The sequence below is a fragment of the Panulirus ornatus genome, chromosome 31, assembly GCF_036320965.1.
Source record: "Panulirus ornatus isolate Po-2019 chromosome 31, ASM3632096v1, whole genome shotgun sequence".
NCBI lineage: Eukaryota > Metazoa > Arthropoda > Malacostraca > Decapoda > Palinuridae > Panulirus > Panulirus ornatus.
In genome coordinates this window covers 16525907-16551119 of record NC_092254.1, presented here as the reverse complement: position 1 = coordinate 16551119, position 25213 = coordinate 16525907, and the positions used below count along the sequence as shown (strand labels likewise).

At 38.8% G+C, this 25213-nt stretch overlaps 1 protein-coding gene across 1 annotated transcript in view; it reads left to right on the top strand.

Annotated features, from left to right (window-relative positions):
* The window catches only part of LOC139758843 (uncharacterized), a 130508-nt gene extending 105741 nt beyond the window's left edge, over positions 1 to 24767 (top strand). The window contains exons 7-8 of the mRNA XM_071680697.1: positions 10031 to 10160; positions 23682 to 24767. Of these exons, the coding sequence (XP_071536798.1) occupies positions 10031 to 10160; positions 23682 to 23803 (252 nt within the window). The 3' untranslated portion in view covers positions 23804 to 24767. The remainder of the gene's footprint in view (positions 1 to 10030; positions 10161 to 23681) is intronic.
* Positions 24768 to 25213: the final 446 nt, after the last annotated feature.

The window sequence follows — 25213 nt, the reverse complement described above, 5'->3', positions numbered from 1 at the left end:
AGTATTTCGAATAGTTGTTTCCTATTATACAGTCCCATGGCCTAGCGGTTAGCATGCCTGCCTCTCACACAGGGGTCCCGGGTTCGATCGTGGCTGTTGGAGGTTTGTATGTTCTATGAAGGTGCGCGTTCATATTCACTTTATTCGTATATATATATATATATATATATATATATATATATATATATATATATATATATATATATGTTTGGAAGTCGAGAACATTATCTCGAAAAGCAAAAATGGGTATGTTTGAAGGAATAGTGGTTCCAACAATGTTGTATGGTTGCGAGGCGTGGGCTATGGATAGAGTTGTGCGCAGGAGGGTGGATGTGCTGGAAATGAGATGTTTGAGGACAATATGTGGTGTGAGGTGGTTTGATCGAGTGAGTAATGTAAGGGTGAGAGAGATGTGTGGAAATAAAAAGAGTGTGGTTGAGAGAGCAGAAGAGGGTGTTTTGAAATGGTTTGGTCACATGGAGAGAATGAGTGGGGAAAGATTGACCAAGAGGATATATGTGTCAGAGGTGGAGGGAACGAGGAGAAGTGGGAGACCAAATTGGAGGTGGAAAGATGGAGTGAAAAAGATTTTGAGTGATCGGGGCCTGAACATGCAGGAGGGTGAAAGGCATGCAAGGAATAGAGTGAATTGGAACGATGTGGTATACCGGGGTCAACGTGCTGTCATTGAATTGAACCAGGGCATGTGAAGCGTCTGGGGTAAACCATGCAAAGTGTGTGGGGCCTCGATGTGGAAAGGGAGCTGTGGTTTCGGTGCATTATTACATGACAGCTAGAGACTGAGTGTGAACGAATGGGGCCTTTGGTGTTTTTCCTAGCGCTACCTCGCACACATGAAGGGGAGGGGGTTGTTATTCCATGTGTGGCGAGTTGGCGATGGGAACAAATAGAGGCAGACAGTATGAATTATGTACATGTGTATATATGTATGTGTCTGTGTGTGTATATATATGTGTACATTGAGATGTATAGGTATGTATATTGTGCGTGTGTGGACATGTATGCATATACATGTGTATGTGGGCGGGTTGGGCCATTCTTTCGTCTGTTTCCTTGCGCTACCTTGCTAACGCGGGAGACAGCGACAAAGCAAAATAGATAAAAAATAAAAATATATATATGTATATATATATATATATATATATATATATATATATATATATATATATATATATATATATATATATATATATACATATATATGTAAATGGAAATGGTGAGGAGCTTGTAGATTTATGTGCTGAAAAAGGACTGGTGATTTGGAATACCTAGTTTAAAAAGAGAGATATACGTAAGTATACGTATGTAAGTAGGAGAGATGGCCAGAGAGCGTTATTGGATTACGAGTTAATTGATAGGCGCGCGAAAGAGAGAGAGAGTTTTGGATGTTAATGTGCTGAGAGGTGCAACTGGAGGGATGTCTGCTCATTATCTTGTGGTGGCGAAGGTGAAGATTTGTTGAGGTTTTCAGAAAAGAAGAGAGAATGTTGGGGTGAAGAGAGTGGTGAGAGTAAGTGAGCTTGGGAAGGAGACTTGTGCGAGGAAGTACCAGGAGAGACTGAGTGCAGAATGGAAAAAGGTGAGAACAAAGGAGGTAAGGGGAGTGGGGGAGGAATGGGATGTATTTAGATAAGCAGTGATGGCTTGCGCAAAAGATGCTTGTGGCATGAGAAGCGTGGGAGGTGGGCAGATTGAAAAGGGTATTGAGTTATGGGATGAAGAAGTAAGATTATTAGTGAAAGAGAAGAGAGAGTCATTTGGATGATTTTTGCAGGGAAATAATGCAAATGAGTGGGAGAAGTATAAAAGAAAGTGGCAGGAGGTCAAGAGAAAGGTGCAAGGGGTGAGAAAGAGGGCAAATGAGAGTTGGAGTGAGAGAGAATCATTAAATTTTAGGGAGAATAAAAAGATGTTTTGGAAGGAGGTAGATAATGTGCGTAAGACAGGGGAACAAATGGGAACTTCAGTGAAGGGGGCTAATGGGGACGTGATAACAAGTAGTGGTGATTTGAGAAGATGGAATAAGTATTTTAAAGGTATATGTTTGATGATAGAGTGGCAGATATAGGGTGTTTTGGTCTAGATGGTGTGCAAAGTGAGAGGGTTAGGGAGGATGATTTGGTAAACAGAGAAGAGGTAGTAAAAGCTTTGCCGAAGATGAAAGCCGGCAAGGCAGCTGGTTTGGATGGTACTGCAGTGGAATTTATCAAGAAATGGGGTGACTGTATCGTTGACTGGTTGGTAAGGTTATCTAATGTATATATGACTCATGGTGAAGTGCCTGAGGATTGGCGAAATGCTTGCATAGTGCCATTGCACAAAGGCAAAGGGGATAAGAGTGAGTGCTCAAATTACAGAGGTATAAGTTTGTTGAGTACTCCTGGGAAATTATGTGGGAGTGTATTGCTTGAGAGGGTGAAGGCATGTACAGAGCATCAGATTGGGGAAGAGCAGTTTGGATTCAGAAGTGGTAGAGGATGTGTGGATCAGGTGTTTGCTTTGAAGAATGTATGTGAGAAATGCTTAGAAAAGCAAATGGACTTGTATGTAGTATTTATGGATCTGGTGAAGGCATACGGTAGAGTTGGTAGAGATGCTCTGTGGAAGGTATTATGAATATATGGTGTGGGAGGCAAGTTGTTAGAAGCAGTGAAAAGTTTTTATCGAGGATATAAGGCATGTGTACGTGTAGGAAGAGAGGAAAGTGATTGGTTCTCAGTGAATGTAGGTTTGCGACAGGGGTGTGTGAAGTCTCCATGGTTGTTTAATTTGTTTATGGATGGGGTTGTTAGGGAGGTAAATGCAAGAGTTTTGGAAAGAGGGGCAAGTATGAAGTCTGTTGGGGATGAGAGAGCTTGGGAAGTGAGTCAGTTGTTGTTCGCTGATGATACAGCGCTGGTGGCTGATTCATGTGAGAAACTGCAGAAGCTGGTGACTGAGTTTGGTAAAGTGTGTGGAAGAAGAAAGTTGAGAGTGAATGTGAATAAGAGCAAGGTTATTAGGTACAGTAGGGTTGAGGGTCAAGTCAATTGGGAGGTGAGTTTGAATGGAGAAAAACTGGAGGAAGTGAAGTGTTTTAGATATCTGGGAGTGGATCTGGCAGCGGATGGAACCATGGAAGCGGAAGTGGATCATAGGGTGGGGGAGGGGGCGAAAATTCTGGGGGCCTTGAAGAATGTGTGGAAGTCGAGAACATTATCTCTGAAAGCAAAAATGGGTATGTTTGAAGGAATAGTGGTTCCAACAATGTTGTATGGTTGCGAGGCGTGGGCTATGGATAGAGTTGTGCGCAGGAGGATGGATGTGCTGGAAATGAGATGTTTGAGGACAATGTGTGGTGTGAGGTGGTTTGATCGAGTGAGTAACGTAAGGGTAAGAGAGATGTGTGGAAATAAAAAGAGCGTGGTTGAGAGAGCAGAAGAGGGTGTTTTGAAGTGGTTTGGGCACATGGAGAGGATGAGTGAGGAAAGATTGACCAAGAGGATATATGTGTCGGAGGTGGAGAGAGCAAGGAGAAGAGGGAGACCAAATTGGGGGTGGAAAGATGGAGTGAAAAAGATTTTGTGTGATCGGGGCCTGAACATGCAGGAGGGTGAAAGGAGGGCAAGGAATAGAGTGAATTGGATCGATTTGGTATACCGGGGTTGACGTGCTGTCAGTGGATTGAATCAAGGCATGTGAAGCGTCTGGGGTAAACCATGGAAAGCTGTGTAGGTATGTGTATTTGCGTGGGTGGACGTGTGTTTATGCATGTGTGTGGGGGGGGTTGGGTCATTTCTTTCGTCTGTTTCCTTGCGCTACCTCGCAAACGCGGGAGACAGCGACAAAGTATAAAAAAAAAAAAATATATATATTATCCCTGGGGATAGGGGATTAAGAATACTTCCCACGTATTCCCTGCGTGTTGTAGAAGGCGACTAAAAGGGGAGGGAGCAAGGGGCTGGAAATCCTCCCCTCTCGGGTTTTTTTTTTTTTTTTTTCAATTTTCCAAAAGAAGGAACAGAGAATTGGGCCAGGTGAGGGTATTCCCTCAAAGGCCCAGTCCTCTGTTCTTAACGCTACCTTGCTAATGCGGGAAATGGCGAATAGTTTGAAAGAAAGAAATATATATATATATATATATATATATATATATATATATATATATATATATATATGTATATATATATATATATATATATATATATATATATATATATATATATATATATATATATATATTTGAATGCAAAGGTGAGTAATGTGGCAGTTGAGGGAATAATTGGTATGCATGGGGTGTTCAGTGTTGTAAATGGAAATGGTGAAGAGCTTGTAGATTTATGTGCTGAAAAAGGACTGATGATTGGGAATACCTGGTTTAAAAAGCGAGATATACATAAGTATACTTATGTAAGTAGGAGAGATGGCCAGAGAGCGTTATTGGATTACGTGTTAATGGACAGGCGTGCGAAAGAGAGACTTTTGGATGTCAATGTGCTGAGAGGTGCAACTGGAGGGATGTCTGATCATTATCTTGTGGAGGCTAAGGTGAAGATTAGTATGGGTTTTCAGAAAAGAAGAGTGAATGTTGGGGTGAAGAAGGTGGTGAGAGTAAGTGAGCTTGGGAAGGAGACCTGTGTGAAGAAGTATCAGGAGAGACTGTGTACAGAATGGAAAAAGGTGAGAACAATGGAAGTAAGGGGAGTGGGGGAGGAATGGGATGTATTTAGGGAATCAGTGATGGATTGCGCAAAAGATGCTTGTGGCATGAGAAGAGTGGGAGGTGGGCTGTTTAGAAAGGGTAGTGAGTGGTGGGATGAAGAAGTAAGAGTATTAGTGAAAGAGAAGAGAGAGGCATTTGGACGATTTTTGCAGGGAAAAAATGCAATTGAGTGGGTGAAGTATAAAAGAAAGAGACAGGAGGTCAAGAGAAAGGTGCAAGAGGTGAAAAAAAGGGCAAATGAGAGTTGGGGTGAGAGACTATCAGTAAATTTTAGGGAGAATAAAAAGATGTTCTGGAAGGAGGTAAATAGGGTGCGTAAGACAAGGGAGCAAATGGGAACTTCAGTGAAGGGCGTAAATGGGGAGGTGATAACAAGTAGTGGTGATGTGAGAAGGAGATGGAATGAGTATTTTGAAGGTTTGTTGAATGTGTCTGATGACAGAGTGGCAGATATAGGGTGTTTGGGTCGAGGTGGTGTGCAAAGTGAGAGGGTTAGGGAAAATGATTTGGTAAACAGAGAAGAGGTAGTAAAAGCTTTGCGGAAGATGAAAGCCGGCAAGGCAGCAGGTTTGGATGGTATTGCAGTGGAATTTATTAAAAAAGGGGGTGACTGTATTGTTGACTGGTTGGTAAGGTTATTTAATGTATGTATGACTCATGGTGAGGTGCCTGAGGATTGGCGGAATGCGTGCATAGTGCCATTGTACAAAGGCAAAGGGGATAAGAGTGAGTGCTCAAATTACAGAGGTATAAGTTTGTTGAGTATTCCTGGTAAATTATATGGGAGGGTATTGATTGAGAGGGTGAAGGCATGTACAGAGCATCAGATTGGGGAAGAGCAGTGTGGTTTCAGAAGTGGTAGAGGATGTGTGGATCAGGTGTTTGCTTTGAAGAATGTATGTGAGAAATACTTAGAAAAGCAAATGGATTTGTATGTAGCATTTATGGATCTGGAGAAGGCATATGATAGAGTTGATAGAGATGCTCTGTGGAAGGTATTAAGAATATATGGTGTGGGAGGCAAGTTGTTAGAAGCAGTGAAAAGTTTTTATCGAGGATGTAAGGCATGTGTACGTGTAGGAAGAGAGGAAAGTGATTGGTTCTCAGTGAATGTAGGTTTGCGGCAGGGGTGTGTGATGTCTCCATGGTTGTTTAATTTGTTTATGGATGGGGTTGTTAGGGAGGTAAATGCAAGAGTTTTGGAAAGAGGGGCAAGTATGAAGTCTGTTGGGGATGAGAGAGCTTGGGAAGTGAGTCAGTTGTTGTTCGCTGATGATACAGCGCTGGTGGCGGATTCATGTGAGAAACTGCAGAAGCTGGTGACGGAGTTTGGTAAAGTGTGTGGAAGAAGAAAGTTAAGAGTAAATGTGAATAAGAGCAAGGTTATTAGGTACAGTAGGGTTGAGGGTCAAGTCAATTGGGAGGTGAGTTTGAATGGTGAAAAACTGGAGGAAGTGAAGTGTTTTAGATATCTGGGAGTGGATCTGTCAGCGGATGGAACCATGGAAGCGGAAGTGGATCATAGGGTGGGGGAGGGGGCGAAAATTTTGGGAGCCTTGAAAAATGTGTGGAAGTCGAGAACATTATCCCGGAAAGCAAAAATGGGTATGTTTGAAGGAATAGTAGTTCCAACAATGTTGTATGGTTGCGAGGCGTGGGCTATGGATAGAGTTGTGCGCAGGAGGATGGATGTGCTGGAAATGAGATGTTTGAGGACAATGTGTGGTGTGAGGTGGTTTGATCGAGTAAGTAACGTAAGGGTAAGAGAGATGTGTGGAAATAAAAAGAGCGTGGTTGAGAGAGCAGAAGAGGGTGTTTTGAAATGGTTTGGGCACATGGAGAGAATGAGTGAGGAAAGATTGACCAAGAGGATATATGTGTCGGAGGTGGAGGGAACGAGGAGAAGAGGGAGACCAAATTGGAGGTGGAAAGATGGAGTGAAAAGGATTTTGTGTGATCGGGGCCTGAACATGCAGGAGGGTGAAAGGAGGGCAAGGAATAGAGTGAATTGGAGCGATGTGGTATACAGGGGTTGACGTGCTGTCAGTGGATTGAATCAAGGCATGTGAAGCGTCCGGGGTAAACCATGGAAAGCTGTGTAGGTATGTATATTTGCGTGTGTGGACGTGTGTATGTACATGTGTATGGGGGGGGTTGGGCCATTTCTTTCGTCTGTTTCCTTGCGCTACCTCGCAAACGCGGGAGACAGCGACAAAGTATAAAAAAAAAAAAAAAAAAAAAAAAAAAATATATATATATATATATATATATATATATATATATATATATATATATATATATATGTATATATATATATATATATATATATATATATATATATATATATATATATATATATATATACATATATATATATATATATATATATATATATATATATATATATATATATATATATATATATATATATTCTATTTATTATACTGTCTCCCGCGTTTGCGAGGTAGCGCAAGGAAACAGACGAAAGAAATGGCCCAACCCTCCCCCCATACACATGTATATACATACGTCCACACACGCAAATATACATACCTACACAGCTTTCCATGGTTTACCCCAGACGCTTCACATGCCCTGCTTCAATCCACTGACAGCACGTCAACCCCGGTATACCACATCGCTCCAATTCACTCTATTCCTTGCCCTCCTTTCACCCTCCTGCATGTTCAGGCCCCGATCACACAAAATCTTTTTCACTCCATCTTTCCACCTCCAATTTGGTCTCCCTCTTCTCCTTGTTCCCTCCACCTCCGACACATATATCCTCTTGGTCAATCTTTCCTCACTCATCCTCTCCATGTGCCCAAACCACTTCAAAACACCCTCTTCTGCTCTCTCAACCACGCTCTTTTTATTTCCACACATCTCTCTTACCCTTACGTTACTCACTCGATCAAACCACCTCACCCCACACATTGTCCTCAAACATCTCATTTCCAGCACATCCATCCCCCTGCGCACAACTCTATCCATAGCCCACGCCTCGCAACCATACAACATTGTTGGAACCACTATTCCTTCAAACATACCCATTTTTGCTTTCCGAGATAATGTTCTCGACTTCCACACATTCTTCAAGGCCCCCAGGATTTTCGCCCCCTCCCCCACCCTATGATCCACTTCCGCTTCCATGGTTCCATCCGCTGCCAGATCCACTCCCAGATATCTAAAACACTTCACTTCCTCCAGTTTTTCTCCATTCAAACTCACCTCCCAATTGACTTGACCCTCAACCCTACTGTACCTAATAACCTTGCTCTTATTCACATTTACTCTTAACTTTCTTCTTCCACACACTTTTCCAAACTCAGTCACCAGCTTCTGCAGTTTCTCACATGAATCAGCCACCAGCGCTGTATCATCAGCGAACAACAACTGACTCACTTCCCAAGCTCTCTCATCCCCAACAGACTTCATACTTGCCCCTCTTTCCAAAACTCTTGCATTTACCTCCCTAACAACCCCATCCATAAACAAATTAAACAACCATGGAGACATCACACACCCCTGCCGCAAACCTACATTCACTGAGAACCAATCACTTTCCTCTCTTCCTACAAGTACACATGCCTTACATCCTCGATAAAAACTTTTCACTGCTTCTAACAACTTTCCTCCCACACCATATATTCTTAATACCTTCCACAAAGCATCTCTATCAACTCTATCATATGCCTTCTCCAGATCCATAAATGCTACATACAAATCCATTTGCTTTTCTAAGTATTTCTCACATATATTCTTCAAAGCAAACACCTGATCCACACATCCTCTACCACTTCTGAAACCACACTGCTTGATTGAGAGGGTGAAGGCATATATATATATATATATATATATATATATATATATATATATATATATATATATATATATATATATATATATATATATATATATATATATATTTTTTTTTTTTTTTTTTTTTTTTCAAACTATTCGCCATTTCACGAGTTAGCAAGGTAGCGTTAAGAACAGAAGACTCGGCCTTTATCCTCACTTGGCCCCCTTCTCTGTTCCTTCTTTTGGAAAATTATGAAAAAAAAATGAGAGGGGAGGAATTCCAGCACCCCGCTCCCTTCCTTTTTAGTCGCCTTCTACGACACGCAGGGAATAACGTAAGCAGTATACATATATAGATGATGTCATATATGATGTAAGTAGCATACACAGATAGATGATGAACTCATATATGATATGAGTAGTTTACACATATAGGAATTGTCATGTAAGTTGTAAACAGTCTGTACATTTAGGAATTACCATATAAGATGTACATAGTATAGTCATATAGGTAATTTATGTAGGATTTATACAGTAAATACTTATAGGTAATACTTTATACTTATAGGTCTGTACCGTATAAATTTGACATGGCACTACCTATATGTGTGTGTACTACTTACATCATATGTGACATTATCTATATATGTATAGTGTGTACATCTTATATAGTATTACCTATATGTGTATAGTACTGTCATCATACATGACATTATCTATATATGTATAGTGTGTACATCTTATATAGTATTACGTATATGTGTATAGTACTGTCATCATACATGGCATTATCTATATATGTATACTGTGCGCATCTTATATAGCATTACCTATATGTGTATACTACTTACATCATATGTGACATTATCTATATATGTATAGTGTGTACATCTTATATAGTATTACCTATATGTGTATAGTACTGTCATCATACATGACATTATCTATATATGTATAGTGTGTACATCTTATATAGTATTACCTATATGTGTATAGTACTGTCATCATACATGGCATTATCTATATATGTATACTGTGCGCATCTTATATAGCATTACCTATATGTGTATACTACTTACATCATATACGTCATTATAAGATGTACACTGTATTCACATATAGGTAATTCCATATAAGATATACACAGCATATACACATGTAGATGATTTCACGTAATTACACATATGGCCATATAGATGAATATAGACACTTCTATATAAGTAATCACACAGAGAGTTACTGGAAAGATGCAAAAGTAGAGAAAGGTAGAACGTGACAATCATGAACATGAGAAATTTGTCAAGAAAGATATTAAGAGGTTTTGTCATAGCGTAAGTGGTCGATGAATATAATATCAAAAGAAATGAAACTTCTAATGCTAACAATAAGTGCAAGTTTTAAATGCTATATAAAAGAGAAATTAAGAGATCACGAATGTAAAAAAAACTTTAAGTAACACGGAAGCAATTGCTTGCAGTGGGTGTAAAAGTTTTCTCTTTACAGGCGGAAGTGAGGTGTGAAAAAGGATATCATTCTGAAGGTAGTGTGGACTTTGTAAAGATGATATGCAACAAAACTTTTTCCTGGATAACTCAAGACGGTGAGGAACCCAGCCTGCAGCATCTCCAGTGTGGTAAGTGAACTATTACAAAGTTAGTCTAACATTAGAGTTCAGAGGGATATCACAAATTTCCCTTGTAGGTCCACATTGTACAGTTGTGGTTATTATAACTTGTCATTTATCAGTCATATTTGGCTGACTGACTCAAGATGTTCCGTGGTCCCCAAACACGTCATCAAGTTCAGAGAAACATCTGTTCTAATGATTACTCCTTCACAAACCAGTTCTCAGTTTCCTGACATATTATTTTGCCACTCTTCATCTACCAAAGTTTTCTTTCCACTTACACAGTGTTTCATGTGAAACTCCTTATAATAGAGATGCTGATAACTTATAGCAAAATGCTATATTAATCAAATTCATAAACGTAAAAAAAAATCAGGAATATATTTAACATTATGAAATACGAACTTTGAATATGGGCAGCTAAAAAAAAGACTTGTCTTTCATGCAAAAACTAAACGATATATATATATATATATATATATATATATATATATATATATATATATATATATATATATATATATATATATATATATATATATATATATATTCTTTTTTTTTTTTTGCTTTGTCGCTGTCTCCCGCGTTTGCGAGGTAGCGCAAGGAAACAGACCAAAGAAATGGCCCAACCCACCCCCATACACATGTATATACATACACGTCCACACACGCAAATATACATACCTATACATCTCAACGTACACATATATATACACACACAGACACATACATATATACCCATGCACACAATTCACACTGCCTTTATTCATTCCCATCGCCACCTCGCCACACATGGAATACCATCCCCCTCCCCCCTCATGTGTGCGGGGTAGCGCTAGGAAAAGACAACAAAGGCCTCATTCGTTCACACTCAGTTTCTAGCTGTCATGCAAATAATGCCCGAAACCACAGCTCCCTTTCCACATCCAGGCCCCACACAACTTTCCATGGTTTACCCCAGACGCTTCACATGCCCTGATTCAATCCACTGACAGCACGTCAACCCCGGTATACCACAGTGATCCAGTTCACTCTATTCCTTGCCCGCCTTTCACCCTCCTGCATGTTCAGGTTTCGATCACTCAAAATCTTTTTCACTCCATCTTTCCACCTCCAATTTGGTCTCCCACTTCTCCTCGTTCCCTCCACCTCCGACACATATATCCTCTTGGTCAATCTTTCCTCACTCATTCTCTCCATGTGCCCAAACCATTTCAAAACACCCTCTTCTGCTCTCTCAATCACGCTCTTTTTATTTCCACACATCTCTCTTACCCTTACATTACTTACTAGATCAAACCACCTCACACCACACATTGTCCTCAAACATCTCATTTCCAGCACATCCACCCTCCTGCGCACAACTCTATCCATAGCCCACGCCTCGCAACCATACAACATTGTTGGAACTACTATTCCTTCAAACATACCCATTTTTGCTTTCCGAGATAATGTTCTCGACTTCCACACATTCTTCAAGGCTCCCAGGATTTTCGCCCCCTCCCCCACCCTATGATTCACTTCCGATTCCATGGTTCCATCCGCTGCCAGATCCACTCCCAGATATCTAAAACACTTTACTTCCTCCAGTTTTTCTCCATTCAAACTTACCAACCAATTGACTTGACCCTCAACCCTACTGTACCTAATAACCTTGCTCTTATCCACATTTACTCTTAACTTTCATCTTTCACACACTTTACCAAACTCAGTCACCAGCTTCTGCAGTTTCTCACCCAATTCAGCCACCAGCGCTGTATCATCATCGAACAACAACTCACTCACTTCCCAAGCTCTCTCATCCCCAACAGACTTCATACTTGCCCCTCTTTCCAAAACTTTGCATTCACCTCCCTAACAACCCCATCCATAAACAAATCAAACAACCATGGAGACATCACACACCCCTGCCGCAAACCTACATTCACTGAGAACCAATCACTTTCCTCTCTTCCTACACGTACACATGCCTTACATCCTCGATAAAAACTTTTCACTGCTTCTAACAACTTGCCTCCCACACCATATATTCTTAATACCTTCCACAGAGCATCTCTATCAACTCTATCATATGCCTTCTCCAGATCCATAAATGCTACATACAAATCCATTTGCTTTTTTAAGTATTTCTCACATACATTCTTCAAAGAAAACACCTGATCCACACATCCTCTACCACTTCTGAAACCACACTGCTCTTCCCCAATCTGATGCTCTGTACATGCCTTCACCCTCTCAATCAATACCGTCTCATATAATTTACCAGGAATACTCAACAGACAGTATGAATTATGCACATGTTTAGATAGGTATATGTCTCTGTGTGTTTATATATATATGTATACGTTGAGATGTATAGGTATGTATATTTGCGTTTGTGGACGTGTATGTATATACATGTGAATGCGGGTGGGTTGGGCCATTCTTGTCCCGTTCATATTCTATGTTTATGTTGCTTAAGTTTAACACAAAGATACTTACTAGTCTGACCAACATAAAATTTATCACTGTTTCCACAAGGCACCTTATAGATGCATCCAAGAGAATTTTCTGGTGAATTCCTGATTAACATATTCTTTATAGCATTATTGTTGGTGAAGGGAGCATTTACATTAAAGGATTTAAGCAACATGGGAAGCAAAGTGAAATCATTATTAAAAGGGAGGACTAAAAAATTCTTGGTGTCAATTGGAGGTTAGGGCTCAACTCTATAAAATGATTTCTTTGCTAGCTTCAGGGATTTATCAATGAAAGATCTAAAATACTTTATATGTATATATATATATATATATATATATATATATATATATATATATATATATATATATATATATATATATATATATATATCTTTCTTTCATACTATTCGCCATTTCCCGCGTCAGCGAGGTAGCGTTAAGAACAGTGGACTGGGCCTTTGAGGGAACATCCTCACTTGGCCCCCTTCTCTGTTCCTTCTTTTGGAAATTTTAAAAAAAAAAGAGGGGGGAAGATTTCCAGCCACCCGCTCTCTCCCCTTTTAGTCGCCTTCTACGACACGCAGGGAATACGTGGGAAGTATTCTTTCTCCCCTATCCCCAGGGAGATACATATATATATATGTATATATATATATATATATATATATATATATATATATATATATATATATATATATATATGTATATATATATATAAATATATATATATATATATATATATATATATATATATATATATATATATATATATATATATATATATATATATATGTATATATATATATATATATATATATATATATATATATATATATATATATATATATATATATATATATATATATATATTTATATATATATATATATATATATATATATATATATATATATATATATATATATATATGAGATGTTTGAGGACAATGTGTGGTGTGAGGTGGTTTGATCGAGTAAGAAACGTAAGGGTAAGAGAGATGTGTGGAAATAAAAAGAGCGTGGTTGAGAGAGCAGAAGAGGGTTTTTGAAATGGTTTGGGCACATGGAGATAATGAGTGAGGAAAGATTGACCAAGAGGATATATGTGTCGGAGGTGGAGGGAACGAGGAGAAGTGGGAGACCAAATTGGAGGTGGAAAGATGGAGTGAAAAAGATTTTGTGTGATCGGGGCCTGAACATGCAGGAGAGTGAAAGGAGGGCAAGGAATAGAGTGAATTGGATCGATGTGGTATACCGGGGTTGACGTGCTGTCAGTGGATTGAATCAGGGCATGTGAAGTGTCTGGGGTAAACCATGGAAAGCTGTGTAGGTATGTATTGTTGCGTGTGTGGACGTATGTATATACATGTGTATGGGGGTGGGTTGGGCCATTTCTTTCGTCTGTTTCCTTGCGCTACCTCGCAAACGCGGGAGACAGCGACAAAGCAAAGAAAAAAAAAAAAAAAAAAAAAAATATATATATATATATATATATATATATATATATATATATATATATATGCATATATATATATATATGTACATATATATACATATATATATATATATATATATATATATATATATATATATATATATATATATATATATATATATATATATATATATATATATAAATGCGACTAAAGGGGACGGGAGCGTTGGGCGAAAAACCTTCCCCTCCTTGTATTTTAACTTTCTGTAAGGGGAAACAGGAGTCACGCGGGGAGTGCTCATCCTCCTCGAAGGCTGAGACTGGGGTGTCTAAATGTGTGTGGATGTAACCAAGATGAGAAAAAAGGAGAGATAGGTGGTATATTTGAAGAAAGGAACCTGGATGTTTTGTCTATGACTGAAACGAAGCTCATTGGTAAGGGGGAAAAGTGGTTTGGGAATGCTTTGGGAGTAAAGTCAAGTGTTGGTGAGAGGATAAAAGCAAGGGAATGGGAAGCACTACTCCTGAAACAGGAGTGGTGGGAGTATGTGATGGAGTGTAAGAAAGTAAAGTCTAGACTGATATGGGTAAAACTGAAAGTGGATGGAGAGAGATGGATGTATATTGGTGCATATGCTCCTAGGCATGAGAAGAAAGATCATGCGAGCCAAGTGTTTGGGGAACAGATGAGTGAGTGTGTTGGTAGTTTTGATGCACGAGACCGGGTTATAGTGATGGGTGATTTGAATGCAAAGGTAAGTAATGTGGCAGTTGAGGAAATAATTGGTGTACATGGGGTGTTAAGTGTTGTAAATATAAATTGTGAAGAGCATGTAGATTTGTGTCCTGAAAAAGGACTAGTGATTGGGAATACCTGATTTAAAAAGAGTTTACATAAGTATACGTATGTAAGTAGAGAGATGGCCAGAGGGCGTTATTGTATTACGTGTTAGTTGATAGGCGCGTGAAAGAGAGACTTTTAGATGTTAATGTGCTGAGAGGTGCAGCTGGAGGGATGTCTGATCATTATCTTGTGGAGGCGAAGGTGAGTATTTGTAGAGGTTTTCAGAAAAGAAGAGAGAATGTAGAGGTGAAGAGACTGGTGAGAGTAAGTTTGCTTGGGAAGGAATTTTGTGTTAGGAAGTACCAGGAGAGACTTAGTGCTGAATGGAAAAAGGTGAGAGCAAAGGACGTAAGGGGAGTGGGGGAAGAATGAGATGTATTTAGGAAGCAGTGACTGCTTGCGGAAAAGATGCTTGTGGCATGAAACGCGTGGAAGGTGAGCAGATTAGAAATGGTAGTGAGTCATGGGTTGAACAATTAAGATTGTTAGTGAATGAGAAGAGAGAGGCATTTGGACGATATTTGCAGGGAAATAATGCAAATGACTGGGAGATGTATAAAAGAAAGAGGCAGGAGGTCAATGGAAAGGTGCAAGAGATGAAAAAGAGTGAAAATGAGAGTTGGGGTGAAAGAGAATCATTAAATTCTAGGGAGAATAAAAAGATGTTTTGGAAGGAGGTAAATAAAGTACGTAAGATAAGAGAACAAATGGGAACATCGGTGAAGGGGGCTAATAGGGAGGTAATAACAAGTAATGTTGATGTAAGAAGGAGATGGATTGAGTATTTTGAAGGTTTGTTGACTGTATTAGATGACTGAGTGGTAGATGTAGGGTGTATTGTTCGAGGCAGTGTGCAAAGTGAGAGGGTTAGGGAGGATGATTTGATAAACAGAAATGAGGTAGTAAAAGCTCTACGGAAGATGAAAGCTGACAAGGCAGCGGGTTTGGATAGTATTGCATTGGAATTTATTAAAAAAGAGAGTGACTGTGGTGTTGACTCGTAGGTAAGAATATTTAACGTATGGTGAGGTGCCTGGGAATTGGCGGAATGCATGCATCGTGCCACCGTACAAAGGCAAAGGGGATAAAGGTGAGTGTTGAAATTACAGAGGTATAAGTTTGTTGAGTATTCCTGGGAAATTATACGAAAGGGTATTGATTGAGAGGGTGAAGGCATGTACAGAGCATCAGATTGGGGAAGAGCAGTGTGGTTTCAGAAGTGGTAGAGGATGTGTGGATCAGGTGTTTGCTTTGAAGAATGTATGTGAGAAATACTTAGAAAAGCAAATGGATTTGTATGTAGCATTTATGGATCTGGAGAAGGCATATGATAGAGTTGATAGAGATGCTCTGTGGAAGGTATTAAGAATATATGGTGTGGGAGGCAAGTTGTTAGAAGCAGTGAAAAGTTTTTATCGAGGATGTAAGGCATGCGTACGAGTAGGAAGAATGGAAAGTGACTGGTTCTCAGTGAATGTTGGTTTCCGGCAGGGGTGTGTGATGTCTCCATGGTTGTTTAATTTGTTTATGGATGGGGTTGTTAGGAAGGTGAATGCAAGAGTTTTGGAAAGAGGGGCAAGTATGCAGTCTGTTCTGGATGACAGTGCTTGGGAAGTGAGTCACTTGTTGTTCGCTGATGATACAGCGCTGGTTGCTTGATCGGGCGAGAAACTGCAGAAGCTGGTAACTGAGTTTTGTAAAGTGTGTGAAAGAAGAAAGCTGAGAGTAAATGTGAATAAGAGCAAGGTTATGAGGTACAGTAGGGTTGAGGGACAAGTCAACTAGGAGGTAAGTTTGAATGGAGAAAAACTGGAGGAAGTGAAATGTTTTAGATATCTGGGAGTGGATTTGGCAACAGATGGAACTATGGAAGCGGGAGTGAGTCATAGGGTGAGGGAGGGGCGAAAGCTCTGGTAGCGTTGAAGAATGTGTTGAAGTCGAGAACATTATTTCGGAAAGCAAAAATGGGTATGTTTGAAGGAATAATGGTTCCAACAATGTCATATAGTAGCGAGGCGTGGGCTATAGATTGGGTAGTGTGGAGGAGTGTGGATGTGTTGGAAATGAGATGTTTGAGGACAATATAAGTATAAGTATATGTCTGGATGTTTTGGCTCTGAGTGAAACGAAGCTCAAGGGTAAAGGGGAAGAGTGGTTTGGGAATGTCTGGGGAGTAAAGTCAGGGGTTAGTGAGAGGACAAGAGCAAGGGAAGGAGTAGCAATACTCCTGAAACAGGAGTTGTGGGAGTATGTGATAGAGTGCAAGAAAGTAAATTCTCGATTAATATGGGTAAAACTGAAAGTTGATGGAGAGAGATGGGTGATTATTGGTGCATATGCACCTGGGCATGAGAAGAAAGATCAAGAGAGACAAGTGTTTTGGGAGCAGCTGAATGAGTGTGTTAGTGGTTTTGATGCACGAGACCGGGTTATAGTGATGGGTGATTTGAATGCAAAGGTGAGTAATGTGGCAGTTGAGGGAATAATTGGTATACATGGGGTGTTCAGTATTGTAAATGGAAATGGCGAAGAGCTTGTAGATTTATGTGCTGAAAAAGGACTGATGATTGGGAATACCTGGTTTAAAAAGCGAGATATACATAAGTATACTTATGTAAGTAGGAGAGATGGCCAGAGAGCGTTATTGGATTACGTGTTGATTGACAGGCGTGCGAAAGAGAGACTTTTGGATGTTAATGTGCTGAGAGGTGCAACTGGAGGGATGTCTGACCATTATCTTGTGGAGGCTAAGGTGAAGATTTGTATGGGTTTTCAGAAAAGAAGAGTGAATGTTGGGGTAAAGAGGGTGGTGAGAGTAAGTGAGCTTGAGAAGGAGACCTGTGTGAGGAAGTACCAGGAGAGACTGAGTACAGAATGGAAAAAGGTGAGAACAATGGAAGCAAGGGGAGTGGGGGAGGAATGGGATGTATTTAGGGAATCAGTGATGGATTGCGCAAAAGATGCTTGTGGCATGAGAAGAGTGGGAGGTGGGTTGATTAGAAAGGGTAGTGAGTGGTGGGATGAAGAAGTAAGAGTATTAGTGAAAGAGAAGAGAGAGGCATTTGGACGATTTTTGCAGGGAAAAAATGCAATTGAGTGGGAGATGTATAAAAGAAAGAGACAGGAGGTCAAGAGAAAGGTGCAAGAGGTGAAAAAAAGGGCAAATGAGAGTTGGGGTGAGAGAGTATCATTAAATTTTAGGGAGAATAAAAAGATGTTCTGGAAGGAGGTAAATAAAGTGCGTAAGACAAGGGAGCAAATGGGAACTTCAGTGAAGGGCGCAAATGGGGAGGTGATAACAAGTAGTGGTGATGTGAGAAGGAGATGGAGTGAGTATTTTGAAGGTTTGTTGAATGTGTTTGATGATAGAGTGGCAGATATAGGGTGTTTTGGTCGAGGTGGTGTGCAAAGTGAGAGGGTTAGGGAAAATGATTTGGTAAACAGAGAAGAGGTAGTGAAAGCTTTGGGGAAGATGAAAGCCGGCAAGGCAGCAGGTTTGGATGGTATTGCAGTGGAATTTATTAAAAAAGGGGGTGACTGTATTGTTGACTGGTTGGTAAGGTTATTTAATGTATGTATGACTCATGGTGAGGTGCCTGAGGATTGGCGGAATGCGTGCATAGTGCCATTGTACAAAGGCAAAGGGGATAAGAGTGAGTGCTCAAATTACAGAGGTATAAGTTTGTTGAGTATTCCTGGTAAATTATATGGGAGGGTATTGATTGAGAGGGTGAAGGCATGTACAGAGCATCAGATTGGGGAAGAGCAGTGTGGTTTCAGAAGTGGTAGAGGATGTGTGGATCAGGTGTTTGCTTTGAAGAATGTATGTGAGAAATACTTAGAAAAGCAAATGGATTTGTATGTAGCATTTATGGATCTGGAGAAGGCATATGATAGAGTTGATAGAGATGCTCTGTGGAAGGTATTAAGAATATATGGTGTGGGAGGAAAGTTGTTAGAAGCAGTGAAAAGTTTTTATCGAGGATGTTCGGCATGTGTACGTTTAGGAAGAGAGGAAAGTGATTGGTTCTCAGTGAATGTAGGTTTGCGGCAGGGGTGTGTGATGTCTCCATGGTTGTTTAATTTGTTTATGGATGGGGTTTTTAGGGAGGTAAATGCAAGAGTTTTGGAAAGAGGGGCAAGTATGAAGTCTGTTGGGGATGAGAGAGCTTGGGAAGTGAGTCAGTTGTTGTTCGCTGATGATACAGCGCTGGTGGCTGATTCATGTGAGAAACTGCAGAAGCTGGTGACTGAGTTTGGTAAAGTGTGTGGAAGAAGAAAGTTAAGAGTAAATGTGAATAAGAGCAAGGTTATTAGGTACAGTAGGGTTGAGGGTCAAGTCAATTGGGAGGTGAGTTTGAATGGAGAAAAACTGGAGGAAGTGAACTGTTTTAGATATCTGGGAGTGGATCTGGCAGCGGATGGAACCATGGAAGCGGAAGTGGATCATAGGGTGGGGGAGGGGGCGAAAATTCTGGGGGCCTTGAAGAATGTGTGGAAGTCGAGAACATTATCTCGGAAAGCAAAAATGGGTATGTTTGAAGGAATAGCAGTTCCAACAATGTTGTATGGTTGCGAGGCGTGGGCTATGGATAGAGTTGTGCGCAGGAGGATGGATGTGCTGGAAATGAGATGTTTGAGGACAATGTATGGTGTGAGGTGGTTTGATCGAGTGAGTAACGTAAGGGTAAGAGAGATGTGTGGAAATAAAAAGAGCGTGGTTGAGAGAGCAGAAGAGGGTGTTTTGAAGTGGTTTGGGCACATGGAGAGGATGAGTGAGGAAAGATTGACCAAGAGGATATATGTGTCGGAGGTGGAGGGAGCAAGGAGAAGAGGGAGACCAAATTGGAGGTGGAAAGATGGAGTGAAAAAGATTTTGTGTGATCGGGGCCTGAACATGCAGGAGGGTGAAAGGAGGGCAAGGAATAGAGTGAATTCGAGCGATGTGGTATACCGGGGTTGACGTGCTGTCAGTGGATTGAATCAAGGCATGTGAAGCGTCTGGGGTAAACCATGGAAAGCTGTGTAGGTATGTATATTTGCGTGTGCGGACGTATGTATATACATGTGTATGGGGGGGGGGCCATTTCTTTCGTCTGTTTCCTTGCGCTACTTCGCAAACGCGGGAGACAGCGACAAAGTATAAAAATATATATATATATATATATATATATATATATATATATATATATATATATATATATATATATATATATATAAATACGTTGAAATGTATAGATATGTATATATGCGTGTGTGGACGTGTATGTATATGCAAGAGTATGTGGGTGGGTTGGGCCATTTTTTGGTCTGTTTTCTTGCGTTATCTCGCAAACGCTGGAGACAGCGACAAATTAATAAAAAGAAAAAAAAGAAAAAAAATTACATATGATATTATATATATATATATATATATATATATATATATATATATATATATATATATATATATATATATATATATATATATATATATATATATATATTCCTATGAGTCCACGGGGAAAATGAAACACGAAAAGTTCCCAAGAGCACTTTCGTGTAATAATCACATCATCAGGGGAGACACAAGAGAGAAATATAACAGTCAGTTGATATACATCGAAGAGACGAAGCTAGGACGCCATTTGGTAAACATGTGATTGTCCAAAACATACAACGAGCATTCATAAACTTATCATTTTACAAATCTTATCAGCAATAAAGTTATCTAATTTGTATAGACCATCACTAATATTAAAATTATAATTCTTTGTGTATTCAATGATAGAAGATTCAATGATATTTCAGTTAATAACTGAGATGGCGTTACTCCAGTCAATACAATGATCATAGTTTTTGATATGATTAAACAAGGCATTTGATTCTTGTCCCGTTCTTATACTATATTTATGTTGCTTAAGTCTAACAGAAAGATCCTTACCAGTCTGACCAACATGAAATTTATCACAGTTTCCACAAGGAACTTTATAGATGCAACAAAGAGAATTTTCTGGTGAATTCCTGATTAAGATATTCTTTATAGTATCATTGTTGCTAAAGGCAACATTTACATTAAAGGATTTAAGCAACATGGGAAGCAAAGTGAAATTATTATCAAAAGGAAAAACTAAAAGATTCTTAGTGTCAATGGGAAGTTTGGGCTCAACTCTATAAAATGATTTCTTTGCTAACTCAAGGGATTTATCAATGAAAGATCTAGGGTACTTTAACTTAGATCCAATAGAATATATCTTCTCAAACTCATCATCAATAAACTCTGGACTGCAAATACGTAATGCCCTATTGATACTATAAAGAATATCTTAATCAGGAATTCACCAGAAAATTCTCTTGGTTGCATCTATAATGTTCCTTGTGGAAACTGTGATAAATCTTATGTTGGTCAGACTGGTAAGGATCTTTCTGTTAGACTTAAGCAACATAAATATAGTATAAGAACAGGACAAGAATCAAATGCCTTGTTTAATCATGTTAAAAACTATGATCATTGTATTAACTGGAGTAATGCCATCTCAGTTATTAACTCTAACTCTATTACCAAGAGAAATATCATTGAATCTTCTATCATTAAATACACAAAGAATTACAATCTTAATATTAGTGATGGTCTATACAAATTAGATAACTTTATTGTTGATAAGATTTGTAAAATGATAAGTTTATGAACGCTCGTTGTATGTTTTGGACAATCACATGTTTACCAAATGGCGTCCTAGCTTCGTCTCTTCGATGTGTATCAACTGACTGTTATAATTCTCTCTTGTGTCTCCCCTGATGATGTGATTATTACGCGAAAGTGCACTTGGGAACTTTCCGTGTTTCATTTTCCCCGTGGACTCATAGGAATATCTTGATCACGCGCAAAATTGTGATCCTTTCCTATATATATATATATATATATATATATATATATATATATATATATATATATATATATATATATATATATATATTTACTTTGTCGCTGTCTCCCGCGTTTGCGAGGTAGCGCAAGGAAACAGACGAAAGAAATGGCCCAACCCACCCCCATACACATGTATATACATACGTCCACACACGCAAATATACATACCTACACAGCTTTCCATGGTTTACCCCAGACGCTTCACATGCCCTGATTCAATCCACTGACAGCATGTCAACCCCGGTATACCACATCGATCCAATTCACTCTATTCCTTGCCCTCCTTTCACCCTCCTGCATGTTCAGGCCCCGATCACACAAAATCTTTTTCACTCCATCTTTCCACTTCCAATTTGGTCTCCCACTTCTCCTCGTTCCCTCCACCTCCGACACATATATCCTCTTGGTCAATCTTTCCTCACTCATTCCCTCCATGTGCCCAAACTATTTCAAAACACCCTCTTCTGCTCTCTCAACCACGCTCTTTTTATTTCCACACTTCTCTCTTACCCTTACGTTACTTACTCGATCAAACCACCTCACACCACACATTGTCCTCAAACATCTCATTTCCAGCACATCCATCCTCCTGCGCACAACTCTATCCATAGCCCACGCCTCGCAACCATACAACATTGTTGGAACCACTATTCCTTCAATACCCATATATATATATATATATATATATATATATATATATATATATATATATATATATATATATATGTATATGTATATATATATATATATATATATATATATATATATATATATATATATATATATATATATATATATACATATATATATATATATATATATATATATATATATATATATATATATATATATATATATATATATATATATATATATATTGGAAAGGATCTCAATTTCTTTATTGAAGTGAGAATAAATTATCATTTCAATCTATATTCCTTAGGGCATTACGTATTTGCAGTCCAGAGTTTATTGATGATGAGTTTGAGAGGATATATTCTATTGGATCTAAGTTAAAGTACCCTAGATCTTTCATTGATAAATCCCTTAAGTTAGCAAAGAAATCATTTTATAGAGTTGAGCCCAAACCTCCCATTGACACCAAGAATCTTTTAGTTCTCCCTTTTAATAATAATTTCACTTTACTTCCCATGTTGCTTAAATCCTTTAATGTAAATGTTGCCTTTAGCAACAATAATACTATAAAGAATATCTTGATTAGGAATTCACCAGAAAATTCTCTTGGATGCATCTGTCAAGTGCCTTGTGGAAACTGCGATAAATTTTATGTTGGTCAGACTGGTAAGGATCTTTCTGTTAAACTTAAGCAACATAAATATAGTATAAGAATGGGACTAGAATCAAATGCCTTGTTTAATCATGTTAAAAACTATGATCATTGTATTGACTGGAGTAACGCCATCTCAGTTATCAACTCTAACTCTTTTACCAAGAGAAATATCATTGAATCTTCTATCATGAAATACACAAAGAATTATAATCTTAATATTAGTGATGGTCTATACAAATTAGATAACTTTATTGTTGATAAGATTTGTAAAATGATAAGTTTATGAAGGCTCGTTGTATGTTTTGGACAATCACATTTTTACCTAATGGCGTCCTAGCTTCGTCTCTTCGATGTATATCAACTGACTGTTATATTTCTCTCTGTGTCTCACCTGACGATGTGATTATTACACGAAAGTGCACTTGGGAACTTTTCGTGTTTCATTTTCCCCGTGGACTCATAAGAATATATGCAAAAATCCGTTTCACTACTATCAAAATTCTACGTTTAGAATGTAAGTCTTAAGCAGATTTAGATGGAGTGAGACAGGATATTTTCGTAACATATTTACTTACTTTACTATTTATTTTACAGTTATTGATGACACAGATGGCGGTGGTGGTGGTGATGGTGGTGGTGGATCTTCCGACAATGTTAAGAGCTCTGTTCACTTAGTCTTGGGAACATTGTTCTTACTGTGCCTTCTTCGCCAGTAGGAGGAGAAGCCGGCGAGGCTATCACAATTCCTCACTCAAATGTTCACCTCCGCACCAGATATTGTGGATGGATCATAATCAGGAGGTGTATAGCTGTCTTTTCTTAGAGTGAGATGAAGTTCTTAGATAGATATTGATTTTATATACCATTGATGATCAAGGGTTACAATCTTTGAATTTGCTTCATGATTTACGAGTTATGTGAAGACCTGTGTGAACACTTTTGCACGACGGTAAGGCATGTATTGGGGAATATAGACTTACATTGAAACATTACAGGAAATTAGTGTAGTTAGAAACACACAATTCATGTTACCATAGTAGTTATAAAACTTTAATAAAACTAAGATTCTTATACACTAGTTTGGTCACCAGCGGTTTCAACAGTAATTCAAAATTTGTTTTACGTTATTATGGTTGTATGATTACTTTATTGCTGAATAAGTAATTTTACCCGATTATCGTCAAGTACAGACTGATTGCAGAAACAAATAATTTTTCTTTTTAGGGAATATTTTGGGTATCAGATTATCATAACATTGTATTAACACAAAGTAAACATGTAATGATATGAAAGGGGAATCTATAGATTACAAGAAGATATGATTGGTGATGGATATGCTACCTGATTGTAGGTGTATATGTTGATTGACTGGAAGTGAATATACAAGTTGATTACCTTTTCGTTCTTAATTATAATGGAGGATGATTAGGAAAACTGATATTGACTAATCATCTTTAATAACATTATTGTATCAAGGATATTGTAAGCTATGTTTCCAACATGTTGGTTCACTCACACATTATCTGTAAATGGGAACATTACTTCTTGTTGCACTACACCAGTTGGAGTCTGTATGAGCACACTGGCTGAAGTCTGCATATAAAAAAGCAGATGGAGCCTGTATAAACATACCAACTGGTGTCTGTAAGAGCATACAAAATAAAATCTGCATAAAAACAATAGTTGGAGTCTATATTACCACAAACACTTATGTCTATATGAATACGCCACTTATGATCAGTACGGACAAAACAGATGGAGCCTGTATTGGCTTGCGAACTGGAATCTGTGTGAGCACCCCAGCTGGATTCTATATGAACACACCAGCTGGATTCTGTATTAGCACACCACCTGGAGTCTGTATTACCACTCATGTTAAAGAAGTCTATGTTAGTACACCAGCTAGATTGTATATTAACACAGAAGCTGGAATTTGTATCAGTACACAAGATGGAGTGTGCTTTAGCAAACCAGCTGCAGTCTGTATTAGTACACCAGCTGGAGTTTGTATTAACACACCAGCTGGAGTCATTATTAGGACACCAGCTGGGGTTTGTAATCGTACACCAAATGGAGTCTATGATACTACAGCAGTTGGAGTCTGTATTAGTACACCAGCTGGAGTT